Consider the following 14178-nt stretch of genomic DNA (forward strand, 5'->3'; position numbering starts at 1 on the left):
TGCTGAATTGGTTCCAAATCTTTGTAATACCTCTCCAAGCATTCGAACTACTAGCTTTAGAAATCACCTTAGGAATCGACTGAGTTCCACACCCATATTTTCCTTTCATAACTCTGACTCATAGGGATTGATTATCCTGAATAAGGCCCCAGGCTAATTTCATGAGGAATAAAGCATTTGTATCTTCTGCCTTTCGAATACCAAGCCCTCCCATACTCTTCGGCTTGCAAATAGTATCCCACCTTATTAAATGGATCTTTTTATTCGCTTCAGTTTCACCCCAAAGAAAGTCGCTACAAATCTTGTCTATTTGATTGCAAACTTCCTTCGGAATCTTCATGGTTTGCATCACGTAGCTAGGGATAGATGACAAGACTGACTGGATGAGAGTACTCCTTCCTGCAAAAGAAAGCGTCTTCATGTTCCAGCTAGAAAGCTTAGCCTTCATTTTATCGATGATGAATTGAAAATGTTGCTTGTTGCATTTCTCATGAATGAGGGAAACACTAAGGTACTTTCCTAAGTTGCATGTTAGGTTGATGCCCAAATGTTGACTGAGCTCCTGCTTGATGGTGTGATTTACATTCTTTGAGAAGAAAACACAGAATTTCTGAAAATTAACCCTTTGGCCAGAACTATCACAGAAAACCTTAAGTGTTTTCCTTATGACATTTACTTGATCCTTACTAGCTTGTGCAAATAAGACCAAATCGTCTACAAAAACAAAGATGAGAGAGTTTAGGCCCATTCCTAGATAGCATAATAGGTTTCCACTTCCTATCATTAACTCGAGAGTTAATAAGGTGGGAAAGTCTCTCAACGCAAAGAACAAAAAGGTAAGGTGAGAGGGGATCTCCCTGTCTAATGCCTCTGGAGGGACGAAATTCTTCTGATGGAGACCCATTCTAAATAAGATTCATAGTTGCCGTAGTTATGTAATACTCGATGACATTGATCAAGCTCTCTGGTAAATGCATCTCCTTGAGGGTATGTAAGATGAAATCCCAATTAAGCCTATCGTATGCCTTCTCTAAATCAATTTTGACCGCCATAAAGCCTTTTTCGCAATTCTTTGTCCTCATAGAATGGATCACTTCTTGAGCTACCAAAATATTATCTGCACTAACTCTTCCTGGAACAAAACTAGCTTGAGTATTTGCAATAAGAAAAGACATATGGGGTTTAAGCCTTTCTACAACAATCTTAGAAATAATCTTATAGACAACATTGCAGAGACTAATAGGCCTAAATTGAGTAAAGTTCTCAAGGGCGAAAACTTTAGGAATAATAGAGATGAGAGTCTGGTTAACGTTCACGATATTCTTAGGTTCCTGAAAGATAGACCGAACCCAAGTAACCAAAGAATCTTTAATAGTGTCACAAGAGAATTGGAAGAATTTAGCTGGAATTCCATCTCTCCCTGGTGCTTTCCACCCTCCCATATTGAACACAACCTTCTTGGTTTCCTCCTCTGAGGTCTCCTTCCCTAGTTCCTTAATATCTTCATCCACAATCTTAAGAAAGAAACCTGTCAAGGGAAAAGGAACACAGATCTGATCAGAAGAATGCAAATTTTTGAAAAAACATACTCCCATATTCTTAAGCATAACAGGATCCTCAATCCAAGAACCATGACTGTCCATAAGGGATGTGACTCGGTTCCTTCTTCTGTGACTATTAGCTTTTTGATGGAAATATCTAGTGTTTTTATCCCCAATTGAATAGTATTACACCTCGACATTTGTTGCCAATAGCTTTCTTCTTGGATGGAAATGACTTCATATTCCTTCCAAAGTTCTTTCTGAAGTTTATCCAGGAAGGGGTTGTGGCCAAAAGAAAACTTCTTATTAATTCCCTCCATACGGAGAAGTATACGGTTCTTCTTTTGAATGATATGACCAAAGACTTCTTTATTCCAAATATTTGCTTTTTGCATAAACGAAGCTATGTTGAGGATAAGGTCTCCTTTTTTATCCCAACTACTGTCTACTAGATCCTTGTAATTGTCATGGAGAATCCAAGGGGCTAAGAACCTAAAAGGCTTCGTTCCTCCATAATTGTTGTTCTAATTAAAGTCCAAAAGAAGAGGAAGATGATATGATTTGAGTCTCGGAAGATGTTTAACACCTGCATTAGAAAAAGCATTAATAAAATCTACATTGCAAATAAATCTATCAAGTTTGCGTTTAGTGTTATCCCGCTGCCAAGTAAAGGGTGGCCCGGTAAAACCCAAATCGCTGACACCACAATTAAGGATACAAGAATAGAATCTGTTACTATCTTGAGAGAGATTTGTACTTCCTCCCGTATCATTTAACGATAATATGGAGTTAAAGTCCCCTCCCCTAAGCACCATGGTCTATATATATTAGGAGCTAATATTTCCAGGGACTCCCATAAAGTCCTTCTGTTCGCTGGTTGTGGGCTGCCATAGACAGCAGTGAGCCACCAGGTGCTAACTTGCTGGTAGCAAACCTTCATGTGGATGAATTGATTGTGAATATGCATAGGTTCAATCTCCCAATAAGACTTTTTCCAGAGGCACCATATACCTCCCGCAAAACCACTCGCCTCACTTATGCACCACGAATCGAATCCCAACTTCTTGATGATATTTTCTGCTTTTGGACTTGACACATGAGTTTCCAAAAGAATGCACAAGTTAGCTCTATATCTGAAAGCAATATCTTTAATAATGGAAGGGAACCCTTTGACAACGGCTCCTCTATAATTCCAGATTAAGATATTCATAAAAACAAAATAGAAAAGAGGTAGAACTCATCCTGATAACAAGAAGACTCAAGCCTCCATAGACTTTGAACTTGATGGAGAATGCTCCATATATACTTTCCGTCCTGACAGCTCCATATCCTCCGTATCTGTAAAAGGATCATCCTCTCCAAGATCAGGGGGTTTAGTTGCTGTCATAGCTTCCTCTGGACCCTTAGCTCCCCCTCCCATGATAGAGGAAATAAGAGAGTTAGTGGTGCTATCGTTAGTGTAAGCTACATTCTTGTATTCTCCATCTTGATGTTTTTTGGCAATCTCTTTGTTTAGTCTGATAAAGCTTCGCCAATAATCACTGTGGTCATTTTTGTTTTTCTCATTTTGAGCTCTCCTTGCATTGCTTGTTGAAGGATCTGTGACCTGTGAACTAGCATTCACAAGGTCTAATGGTCTATTTTGTTTGATTGCTTGGGCTGACTTTGAATGGTCTGTTGCTTCTTACTGATTTCAGTGACCCACCTTCCTTTTACTTGTGAGGGGGGAGCCTTAGATTTTTGCTGATTTTTTTGGTGGCCCAGATTTTTGGGTATCGAATCTGGGTGCTGGTTGGAATTTTCCTTTCCCTCTTTAGTCTCTTTATTGCTATTGGCGTAGTATTCTTGTTTCTCATAATAGTTACTCTAATTTTCCTCCACGTAATCTTCTGAATTAATTCCTTCTAAAGCTTGAAATCTGCTTGACTGAAATCTTTCCTTTTTCTCCGTATGAGAATCTTCCATCTTCGACTTATATCTTCTTTGATTTCTTTTTACTAACATCCAAGGACCAAACGGACTTTCCTCTTTGGGGAAGAGATTATTGCCTTTTTTGTCTTTAGGATCTTGATTACTCCCATCTATCTCCTGATTTCCCTCCTTTAAGGATTCTACCCTGAGATTGTCTTCCTGCTCTAACGGCTCCTTTACATTTCTGCTGGGGTTACCACCACCACATTCTTGGTTGCTCCGATCAACCTCCATGGCAGCAGCTACCACTTTTTCAATTAGATCTCCAAAAATTTCATAACAATCTTCTACCTTATGGCCATACTGTCCACACTTAAAGCAAATCTGGTGGAGACCTTCGTATTCAAGCTTGAAGTCTTTACCAATAGCTAAAATATATGGAATTAATTTTTTATTCAAATCAATTTTCACACATATCCGTGCAAACTTGCCTCTAGAATTGATAGAGGTGAGTTCATCAACTTTGAGCATGGTACCCAGAGCTTTTCCAACTTTCCAGAGAAAATATTTGTTATAGAGTTCTGTCGGAAGATTAGGGATCCGAATCCAAACAGCAACCTTTTGGATATTAACTTCTTGTGGTATAAATAGCAGTCTCCATCTCTGGATCAAGAGGTAGTGATCTGCAATCATCCATGGCCCTTCAAACAAAGCATGGGAGTAATCTTCTTGGTTAGAGAATCTGACAAGGAAGAAATTTTCTTCTAAATCCATAACTCTAACCACATCTTTCTTTGCCCATCTTTTGCTTACCACCTCTCCATAGCCTGGAGATTAAGGTTCTTTCCCAAGGGTTTGACGATCAAAGATCTCTTCCATGGACGACACCAGTCCTCATATTCTTCTAGCGACACTTCTATGCTCGGCTTTGGATTGAAGGGAGCTTCTGTTTCTGGACTAGCATCAAAGGACTCCTTTTCCAGCACGTATTCCTCAGCGACCATATCTGCAATTTCTTTGGGATTGAGCTTGTCAAAACCATTATCAACGACCATGTCACGGTACGAAACCTTGCGGGTCACTGCCTCTATTGGGCTATCCTCTACCTCCTGCTCTCTGGGTGATTGCATATTTGCTTCCGCATTATGATTTGGAGATTCTTCCATGGTGACTTCTGCATTGATTTCCTTCATATCCTCGTGCATCTTGACTTTTTTAGAACTTGTTGCCACTAGATCCTCTTCTTCTGGTGATCTCTTTTCTAGTTCAGAGATTTGTGTATTGGCGTTCATGAGAGAAATCATGATTTTATTTTTTATTCTTGTGTTATAAAACTAATTTATAATGTCTGTTAATCACATAAGATTTTGAATAACTTTTTAAATAATAGGTCATAATAATAAGACTTTTATAAGAGTCTGAATCTGTGCCTATTTTATAACAGATCAGACCAAACACAGACTAAACTACAGATTTCTGGTGACCTTTTTCCATCCCAAATCTTTTCTCATATTTCTTAAAGTAAATGCTATGGTGTCTAACACATTGTACCTAAGTTATTAAAAAGGATAAATAAATAATATTTAATAAATTTTACATAATTTAATTTTTATTTTAAATATTTTATTTTTTATTTTAAAATATAAATTAGGTAATTTAGACACTATATCAAAAACACTATAAAACTCACCATTTTTTAATGGGATAATAATTTTGTTTTTGAATTCATAAAGTAATTAGTAAATCAAAGTAACTAAAACAACTGTGTGTATAATCATTGTACTTACAGTTTTAAACAAATAAAGTAGCAGTTTTTATCTCAATAAAAAATTACGTGGCCCAGCGTCATTGGAAGGAATGAAGTTTTTCCCTCGTTATAACCGCAATCAAATTCGAAAAAATCCAAATAATAATAATAATAATAATAATAAATAATGAATTATTGGACACCGTGCAATTCAACCGCTATAGAAAGCACTTTCTTGCAACTTCACGCGCCCTCTCTCTTTTTCTCTCTCCATTTTGGAGGTTGCTCTCGTTCCTTCTCGACACTCCCTCACTCTGACACCCTTCACGGCGAAAATCGCCACCGCTGAATCAATCTTCCTCCGCCTAGGGTTAGGGTTTCCCCTAATCCCCCGACGCACAAGCACCTTTCGCCGTCGCGCTTCCGATTCTGCAGAGAGAGGACCACCACGATGGGCGCAAATTCGTTGCCATCTGACTCGACTCATGATCTCGACGAGCAGATCTCGCAGCTCATGCAGTGCAAGCCACTTTCTGAGCAACAGGTTTGATTCGATTTGGCCTCAATGCTCAGGATCTGCTTCCTTCCCGAATAAAATCGTTATCGCATGTATACGCAATAATTAACCTTGATTTTTCTGTTTATTAATTAGTTTTTGGCTCTTTCTCGCTGTGAATTAGGAATGTATTTGTTGTCGATGAAAATCCATGAGCGAAACTATGCTTAATTTCGGGAAATGAGAGTGAGATGATGATATTGATTTGCTGTGATCTGTTGTAGATCAAATAGGAAGAGATAAAGTAGTTTTTGGTTCACGAGAAGCGATTTTTTCAGCTGCGAAATTGGCTTCGAGATTTGTGCGGAGATTTATGTTACTGTGTTACGAATTTGGAAGCTTCGCATAAGAAGGCGCAGGTTCTCTGTTTTTGACACTGCGTTTTAGATTCTGCGAACTATTGCTGGTTCTTAAGATACTTGAGAAAGCGAGGTAATTTAGTGAATAAAATCAGGTGGTGAGAATTATAAAAAATCTGGTTCTATTTGCGTCATGTTGGATACTTGGATCAGGCGTTGGCTAACTGTGGGCTGTGTTTAATACATTATCTGGGGTGCCGCCATCTCTGATCTGTTGCTTTTTGTATTTGACAATATTGCTTGTTTTGCTTGTAACATTCTGAAAGTATTGAGATTAGAGATGGCAAAAATCTTTGGGTTTCATTGATAAATGCTATTTATTCTCCATATAAAGAGTATCCTTTCATATTGATTGGCTTTGTGTTGTTTATTTTAAGCAATATGTTCTTTATTCGGGAGTATTTTCAAATATCATTTACTTCTCTTATCATCAGTTTATTTTGCAAAATAATTTTTTTCCTTCTATGTGTGTAGGTTAGAGTTTTATGTGAGAAGGCTAAGGAGATTTTAATGGATGAAAGTAATGTGCAGGTGCAACTCTCGTTACTTTAACCATTTCAGACTTTCAGTTATATATTATCCCCTTGTTTGGGTTCATTAGTCTGATATAATTACTTTCTATACTTGATTTTCTTTCTATATAGCTTTTTGCCAACACTAACCATATCACTTTAGTTTAGTGAGACTTCTAATTTTGTTCTTATTTTAGAGAGATAAATCATTAATTTTATTTGGTGTCTCTCTACCGCAGCCTGTGAAAAGCCCCGTGACAATTTGTGGCGATATTCATGGGCAGTTTCATGATCTTGCTGAACTATTTCGGATTGGAGGGAAGGTACCACTTTCTGACTATGACTTTCTTTTTGTATCCAGTCTTATGTTCCAGCTGGGGAATAAATATTTTAACTAAATAATTGAGACCTGACAGAGAATATGATTTTAAAGATTAAGTGCATCATAAGTAGTTTGGAGTATATTGCAAAAGATGCGGAATCACTCATTCCCTTCACTGCAAACCTAATATCCCTAGCATTTTAATTTTGCAAAATGATATTCATATTCATGTTCATAATAACGATACGTCTTTCTGTCAGTTTCTGTTAATGTTCTTAGCACATTATTATCTGGATGTGGAATCTAAATACACCCCTTATGTTTACAGTGTCCAGATACTAATTACTTGTTTATGGGTGATTACGTGGACCGAGGATATTATTCAGTTGAGACTGTAACGGTAAGTTCAATCAAGATAAAAAATTTGATCTTCACCTTTTGGTAGTTATTTTGTTGAATCTCCTTCATCTCTCTCTTCCTCCACCAACCTTTATAAGGTGCATATATGATATTCATAAATTAGGTTGTGTTTGTATTTATCTTGCACATGATATTCAAATGACCCTAAACTCTAGATGAGCTAATAAGTTATTCTTTGCAGCTGCTTGTGGCACTGAAAGTGCGGTATCCTCAACGAATAACCATTCTTAGAGGAAACCATGAAAGCCGTCAGGTATGCATTTTCACTCTTATTTGATCAAAACTATAATTTGACTATGTTTGCTGAGGTCATTTATGGAATTTATGTTTGAACTTGTATAGTACTCATATTCTTGAGTGGCACAAAAACTAGCTAGGCTCAGAAGCTTTTGTTTATTATAGTTGTTATTGCTTGACAAGTAAGCATTTTTGGCATTTGATTCAAAGACTTGCTTTGGTGTATTTTTCTTGTTGAGCTAATTGTTCATCACTGTTCTTGATTTTATGCAGATCACACAAGTATATGGATTTTACGATGAGTGCCTAAGAAAGTGAGTTTACAACATCATCATTAAGAGATCCAATTGGGCAAAACTGTAGGAGTTTCTGTTTTGACAAAGATTTGTATGCATATTTTGCTGTAAATTGTTTCAACTGAAGTTCACAAGCAATTGGATCTACATTCAGATCCAGTTTGTCTTGTGCTCAATTGATCTGCTGATCGTGGATGTCACTGTGTTGTTTTGGTTTCATGCACTGAAACAATCACATTTCTTGTTTATTCATTATCTATTTTGCAGGTATGGTAGTGCTAATGTCTGGAAGATCTTTACAGACCTTTTTGATTTTTTTCCTTTGACTGCATTGGTTAGTACTTTCTTTTCGCCTTGTATTTATGACTTTAGTCTATGATATGTTTGTACACGTAACTTGTGACTTATTCTATCCGTGTATAACAATGCAAGATCGCCAATAATTAGCTTTTTGCTTTTTTTGTTTTTTTGTTTTTTTTGTTTTTTTTTTAAAGTTAGCTTTTGTTTAAAGAGATTCAAATAATTCCTTTGTATATATCTACTTGACTGCTTGTCAATAACTTCCCTTTGTTGTAAAAAATACTAAATAAATTAGGAATCATTGTTCAAAAATTGCTGTGTAGGTCCTTTTGGTCATCTTGCCTCTAATTTAATGCATGTCCCCTTCCAGGTGGAGTCTGAAATTTTCTGTCTGCATGGTGGACTTTCACCTTCAATTGAGACCCTTGATAACATAAGGAGCTTTGATCGTGTTCAAGAGGTTCCTCATGAAGGGGCCATGTGTGATCTTCTGTGGTCTGATCCAGATGACAGATGTGGCTGGGGAATTTCTCCACGGGGTGCTGGATATACTTTTGGCCAGGTAGAGATAGCTTTTAGCTTCTCTGCTCCATGTTGAATATGTTTGGTATATCAATATGTCTTATATAATTTTATTGATCACATTTGTCCTTTCAGGATATATCTGAACAATTCAATCACACAAACAGTCTGAAGCTGATTGCTAGAGCTCATCAGCTGGTTATGGATGGATTTAACTGGGCTCATGTAATTCTCATTCTCATTGAGTGATCTTCATTTTCTTGCTCTAGAATTATTGGATAAGCTTCAGCTGTGCATTGTTTTGTGGAAATAGGAACAAAAGGTGGTTACGATTTTCAGTGCACCCAACTACTGTTACCGATGTGGGAACATGGCTTCCATATTGGAGGTTGATGATTGCAAGGGCCACACATTTATCCAGGTCTCTCTCACACACACAACTTGTTTGCTCTTGCTCTGCTTGGTTAAATTTTGTGACTACAGTCCTAGCCTTTGGTTTGTCTGTGCATAAGTTTGAAATGTTTCTTGCAGTTCGAACCTGCTCCAAGGAGAGGAGAACCTGATGTTACCCGTAGAACGCCCGATTACTTCCTATAATCTAGCTGCTTACTGCTATACTGGTATCGTGGTTATCTATTACTTGTGCACTAATTTCAGATAGATGTGCATTCTCCTTGATGAGATTGCTGTAAGCATTTAAATCCATGGAGGTATACACGTCCCATGCTTTTTGTGATTGTCCAAAAAGACTGCTTTGATGTATAATAGGGCAGGTAAACATTCCACTGATCTGTGCTCAAGAACTTGCTGGACACACACCCCGTTTGGAGAAGTCGCCAAGATGTGATGACTATATCAGAATATGTATTTTTCCAGCAAAATGTTGATATTTTTTGTTTTTCTTTTCCCTGTCATTATTTCTTCGTATGTTTTATACCTCCCATTTCATGCTTTAGAAGCTATGAATGGATTTTATCTCATGGATGCTTTTGCTGTGTTTTTATTAATTCTGACTATATAATTTGCATGATAATAGTTATTGCTGCTTATTCTTTCTCCCCGCCCTCCCATACAAATTATTTTTAATTTAATCATCATCGATCATTGGTATATCCATCTGCCGTCGTGTGTGATTCCTGATAACTTGTCATCTTACGATCCTTGACCACCTCCTATTCAGGTAGCTGCTGTTATTAAATTTTCATTCATGCCTAAGCTTACTCAGCCTTCTCTTGCAGCGATAGTTTCCCCCACTTATATGGAGCGCAAATTCTTAGCTATACACGAGATGATACTCCAAAGATTATTTGTAGTTTACATTTATATATATAAATCCAGTGTTTCTACAACTGTATCAAGTACAATCTTTTAGCAAAAATTATTTCTAATCGCCGGCTATTGGGGGCGGGGTTGTTACTGGTCAATTAGATAAATAAATTGGTGAAAATTTACCGCCCATAAAAAGCTCCCCAAATGAATTGGTCATGTGAGTCGGATTAAAGAATTCGTTCAATTTTGGCTGAAAAATCTTTTTTTTTTATTCATAAAAGTATTAAAATCAAATTGTAATAATAAATAAAAATATATGTATCTATTAGCTGACATTATATACTGAGAAATGAATTTCAGTTTCTATGGCCAGAAGGGGGTATTCCCCTTTGCTATACAAAATTGTGTGTTTAGATAGAGCAACACGTGTGAGAAATCAGTCAAATCACAAGCTCAAGTATGTAAAAAGAGATGGCACAAGATCTACTACAGACCATGCAAGGCCAATATACTGAACAAATCTAATTCCGGTATCAACATCAAATGAGTCCTGCGGTGAAAGCAGCTTTTGGAAGTAACCTTCTTTAGGCTTATTTCCTGTGACTAATGGATTCAATTTGGGGATATAGCTGCTTGATTTTACTGGAATGCCCAATGTGTTTGCTACCACTGGAATCGTCCATTTTGCTAGAGCCTTGCTGCAGAATTTCACAATCAAAATTGTTGGAATCCCCACCAACACTCTTCCCGCAAATACAAGTATCTTCATTTCTGAAGTGAACAAACGAGGCACAAATTCACTGTGAAATTGATGATATGTTAGCTGTACCCCCGTTACCTGAACATCATTGGCATTTACATCAATATACACGGTACAACGTAATAACAACTTACTAGGAAATAGTACGGCATTGATCACTCCAGTTTTTCCTACTCTAAAATATCCGCTCAGAATAATGTTCATAAATTTAGCTTATCTGAGGAAAACCCCAGGGGGTTGTAGTTGATTCTACTTCGGATTCTTATACTATTCATACTACAAACTTGTGGTGATGTGAAATTGTGAACAACATTGCAAACATTTCAAACAGCTGATGTTTTCTTGAGCATATTCAACTGTAACATGCTAATCTATGGCTGTATCAATTTGTACTAAGTATATTTACAATTAAGTATATGACAGCCTACATAGAATTTTCGACTAGCCGGAGGTCCCTAACAACATTTAAAATTCAAATTATGTAGCCTTAAAATAGGAAGGTTTTGAGATCTGGGAAATAACAATGAATGAATCTCCCATTCTCCCTAACACCTTTTCTTTTGATTTATGGCTACTTCCTAACTTTTGTTAAAAGGGTAGGAAACTGCTTACAATTCCCAATGCAACACCATTGAAACAAGTGTGATATTCAAAACTCGGAGTTGGAATCTCTGGAGTTGGATAAGCAAAAAGCAAGAGGAAGCTCAAGCCAGCCCAAAACGATATAACTGCAACAAAAACAGATAAAGATGAAACAAAAATAAAAGGAAAGATTGCAAAGATGGTTAAGGAATAAATCCCAAAATCCTAAAGAACATAATTTTTCTATTATTGCTAATCATATAGGAAAATGCTATCCTATGGTAAATTTAGTACTTAGAATAATACCGTTTTGTCCAGAGACCACAAAATTGTCTATGTATTCATCAACTGAAAGCCAAAATGCAAGGATCCCAAGTCCAAAAAGAAGGCCAGCAATGATATCAATCACACTGTGCATGCCAAGATAGACTCTTGCTACAAAAAAGACCAAAATTTTTCATTGCTTCTGTGCAGCAGGATAACAATAGGAAGCCGCTAATAATGTATCAGAAGACCTACCGAAGCCAATGAGAGTCACCAACAAGACAACAAGAGGAACTCCAATATAGGTAGCATGGAAACCATCTATTTGAGTATGATACAGCACATAGTGCAAAAGGTAGCTGATAAAATATACATTCCAGAGGAACAAAAACGCCATTAACAACAAAACCGAGGAATTGAAAGAGAAAAAAGGCTTCATCTTTCTCAAAGTAAAGGATAATGTGACTTTGAAACATAACATATGTGATTATAAATACATTACCAAGCTCTTAAGTTGGTTATTTTGACTTCAGTTCATCCCAAAAAAAAGGAACACAGATAGACTAATCATTACTAGTAAGTAGTAACCATATACTTGACGTACAAGTCATGCCACATGTCAATTCTCTAGTAGTACATATCTAACATCATTCTCAACAGCTTCACCATACAGTTAACATCATTTGTAAGTACACCATAGAATTCATTCATGAAATTTTCCACCCCATTCTTAAAACCCAACCAACACATACAAGAATAAAAGTCAAGTGAAAATGATACCTACCCGGATAAGCAAACTGTGTTAAGAGTATGAGAAGAAGGGAGTCCATATTCTAAAGCATTATCTTCTTCATCTTTTGTGGCAGTAATTCTATGGACAGGGGGAGAAGGGGGTCTTGGAGCAGAAACCACATCCTGTTGAATCATAAAAGGTCAAAAACCCCCAACAAAAGCATTTAATTTAACAGGTAATATGAAAGACTGAATCTACTGATTTCATATCAAAAGATAAGTTCACAATATACCTTTATGCAGTTTCCAGTGTAATCACAAAACGCAATCAACAACGTCATCTGTCTCGCCAATTTACCATGGCCACTCTATAAAGACACCAAAAAAATAAATTCCCTCACCACAACATCAAAATTATGTTTATATATAAAAAATCCCACGTGTTGATGAGAATCTAATGTGGTCAACAACAGTTACACACCCAAAAAAGCAGAGGGAGGAAACCAGTGTAGAAGGGCACAGAAACAACGCAAGACAAACCCGAGAACAATGCATCCAGGAAGCCAAACCGGTAATTCTGCAACACCCCAAAAACGAAAATCGAATAGTAATCAGCATTCATGAATAAAAAGATCGAAAAGATTAGAAATTTGAGAGAATAAGAATCTGGGTATTTTCTGTTTCCGTTACCTGGATCTGAAGGATGAAAGGGACTCCAATATCGACATGGTGAGAAACCCAAGGTTGAAGGAAAGATCTAAGCTTGAAAGTAACATCGAGGAATGAAGCTGCGACAACCCATATCACTATTCCACCCAAAACCGCACCTTGCCACACTGCTGCATCTGCAGCCTCCATTTTTATTCTTACTATTTCCTTCTTATTATTATTATTATTCTCTCCCCAAAATAATCTCCTATAGAGAGAGAAGAGAACAAAACGAGATGGGTGAATCAAAAGTAGACCATGAATGTTGGAAAAAACCGGTGCTGCAAATATTCAACTTTATTTCTTCGTATCTGAAAATATGAAAACTAGCAAACTAAATAATAAAGCTCAAGGTTTTGATTTTGATTTTTGAACCATGAATATTATTATTATTATAATATTAAAAATATAATATTGGTTTGGAGAATTGGTACTTCTGGAAGAAAAAATTCGTTGGAAGCTAGCTGGCAGATTTAGGAATGTGCATAGAAACTATGGAGATTGGAGAGAGAAGTAAATACTGGTGGCTCGTACTAACGTGTGTACTAACTTTCTAAGCCACACGGCTTACTTAGTAAATTAATTTTAATACTAAGCTTCTTAATTAAACAATTCACTTCAAAAAATTAATTTTTAATTTTATCAATTGTAATCAAGGTTTGTTTGGTCCCATTTTTGAAAAAGATTTTTTTATTAATAATATTTTTTAAAAAATTTTTTTATAAAAATAAAAATAATTTTATATTTAAATATTTTTTGTTTATTTATTATGTAAAAAATATTTTTTTTAAAATATATTTTAAAAAAATATAAATTATAACTTTTCAAAAAATATGTTTTTTTTATTTTTCTAGTATTTTTACTTTTATTATTAGAAATTTGTTAAACACACTGAAAAAAATTTAATAAAATTTTTTTTTATTGATTTAATAACGTCCAAACAAGTATTTAATTTTTTTTATAATTATTTTTGTACTCTAATATTCATAATTTTCTTTTTCATCTCTAAATTTTAAATCTTTTGAAAAGTGAAAATTAAAAAAAATATTTAAAAATTAATTAATATTGATTAATAAAAGATTAATGTTTTATACATTTCCTATAATTAAATATAAATTTATTGCAATAATATATAAGTTT

The 14178-nt window shown here is 35.8% G+C and overlaps 3 protein-coding genes across 5 annotated transcripts; 1 reads left to right on the forward strand and 2 right to left on the reverse strand.

Moving 5' to 3' along the window:
- Positions 1 to 3407: 3407 nt before the first annotated feature.
- Positions 3408 to 4226, reverse strand: LOC140173783 (uncharacterized). The gene has a single exon (XM_072198370.1). The coding sequence runs from the start codon at positions 4224 to 4226 to the stop codon at positions 3408 to 3410; it is 819 nt and encodes a 272-aa protein (XP_072054471.1).
- A 1166-nt stretch (positions 4227 to 5392) lies between these two features.
- On the forward strand, positions 5393 to 9772 carry LOC112755970 (serine/threonine-protein phosphatase PP2A catalytic subunit). Of its 2 annotated transcripts, none has more exons than XM_025804332.2 (11): positions 5393 to 5743; positions 6589 to 6645; positions 6866 to 6949; positions 7277 to 7348; positions 7550 to 7621; positions 7879 to 7919; positions 8169 to 8235; positions 8572 to 8763; positions 8859 to 8948; positions 9037 to 9144; positions 9255 to 9772. In XM_025804332.2, the coding sequence occupies exons 1-11, from the start codon at positions 5651 to 5653 to the stop codon at positions 9318 to 9320; spliced, it is 942 nt and encodes a 313-aa protein (XP_025660117.1). In that variant the 5' UTR covers positions 5393 to 5650; the 3' UTR covers positions 9321 to 9772. The 2 variants fall into 2 exon arrangements, with proteins under 2 accessions (XP_025660117.1, XP_072054502.1); XM_072198401.1 differs by having other exon boundaries at positions 5413 to 6187.
- A 464-nt stretch (positions 9773 to 10236) lies between these two features.
- On the reverse strand, positions 10237 to 13598 carry LOC112755969 (lipid phosphate phosphatase delta). 2 transcript variants are annotated; one of them, XM_072198400.1, is made up of 9 exons: positions 13473 to 13598; positions 13021 to 13349; positions 12812 to 12907; positions 12624 to 12698; positions 12383 to 12513; positions 11854 to 11957; positions 11641 to 11769; positions 11365 to 11480; positions 10237 to 10830 (listed from the first exon to the last, which is right to left on the reverse strand). In XM_072198400.1, the coding sequence occupies exons 2-9, from the start codon at positions 13186 to 13188 to the stop codon at positions 10438 to 10440; spliced, it is 1212 nt and encodes a 403-aa protein (XP_072054501.1). In that variant the 5' UTR covers positions 13189 to 13349; positions 13473 to 13598; the 3' UTR covers positions 10237 to 10437. The 2 variants fall into 2 exon arrangements, with proteins under 2 accessions (XP_072054501.1, XP_025660115.1); XM_025804330.3 differs by having other exon boundaries at positions 13021 to 13598.
- Positions 13599 to 14178: the final 580 nt, after the last annotated feature.

This window comes from Arachis hypogaea, chromosome 6, assembly GCF_003086295.3.
Source record: "Arachis hypogaea cultivar Tifrunner chromosome 6, arahy.Tifrunner.gnm2.J5K5, whole genome shotgun sequence".
Taxonomy (NCBI): Eukaryota; Viridiplantae; Streptophyta; class Magnoliopsida; order Fabales; family Fabaceae; genus Arachis; species Arachis hypogaea.

Excerpts from the sequence above, each read along its gene's own strand:
- LOC112755969 (XM_072198400.1), bottom strand. The coding sequence starts at position 13,188 with ATGGAGGCTGCAGATGCAGCAGTGTGGCAAGGTGCGGTTTTGGGTGGA. Across the intron at positions 12,699-12,811 it reads TCCTCCCTCTGCTTTTTTGG|AGTGGCCATGGTAAATTGGC; the intron begins GTGTGTAACTGT and ends GTGTCTTTATAG. Across the intron at positions 12,514-12,623 it reads ACACTGGAAACTGCATAAAG|GATGTGGTTTCTGCTCCAAG; the intron begins GTATATTGTGAA and ends ATGATTCAACAG.
- LOC112755970 (XM_025804332.2), top strand. The coding sequence starts at position 5,651 with ATGGGCGCAAATTCGTTGCCATCTGACTCGACTCATGATCTCGACGAG. Across the intron at positions 5,744-6,588 it reads AGCCACTTTCTGAGCAACAG|GTTAGAGTTTTATGTGAGAA; the intron begins GTTTGATTCGAT and ends CTATGTGTGTAG. Across the intron at positions 8,236-8,571 it reads TTTTTCCTTTGACTGCATTG|GTGGAGTCTGAAATTTTCTG; the intron begins GTTAGTACTTTC and ends GTCCCCTTCCAG.
- LOC140173783 (XM_072198370.1), bottom strand. The coding sequence starts at position 4,226 with ATGGATTTAGAAGAAAATTTCTTCCTTGTCAGATTCTCTAACCAAGAA.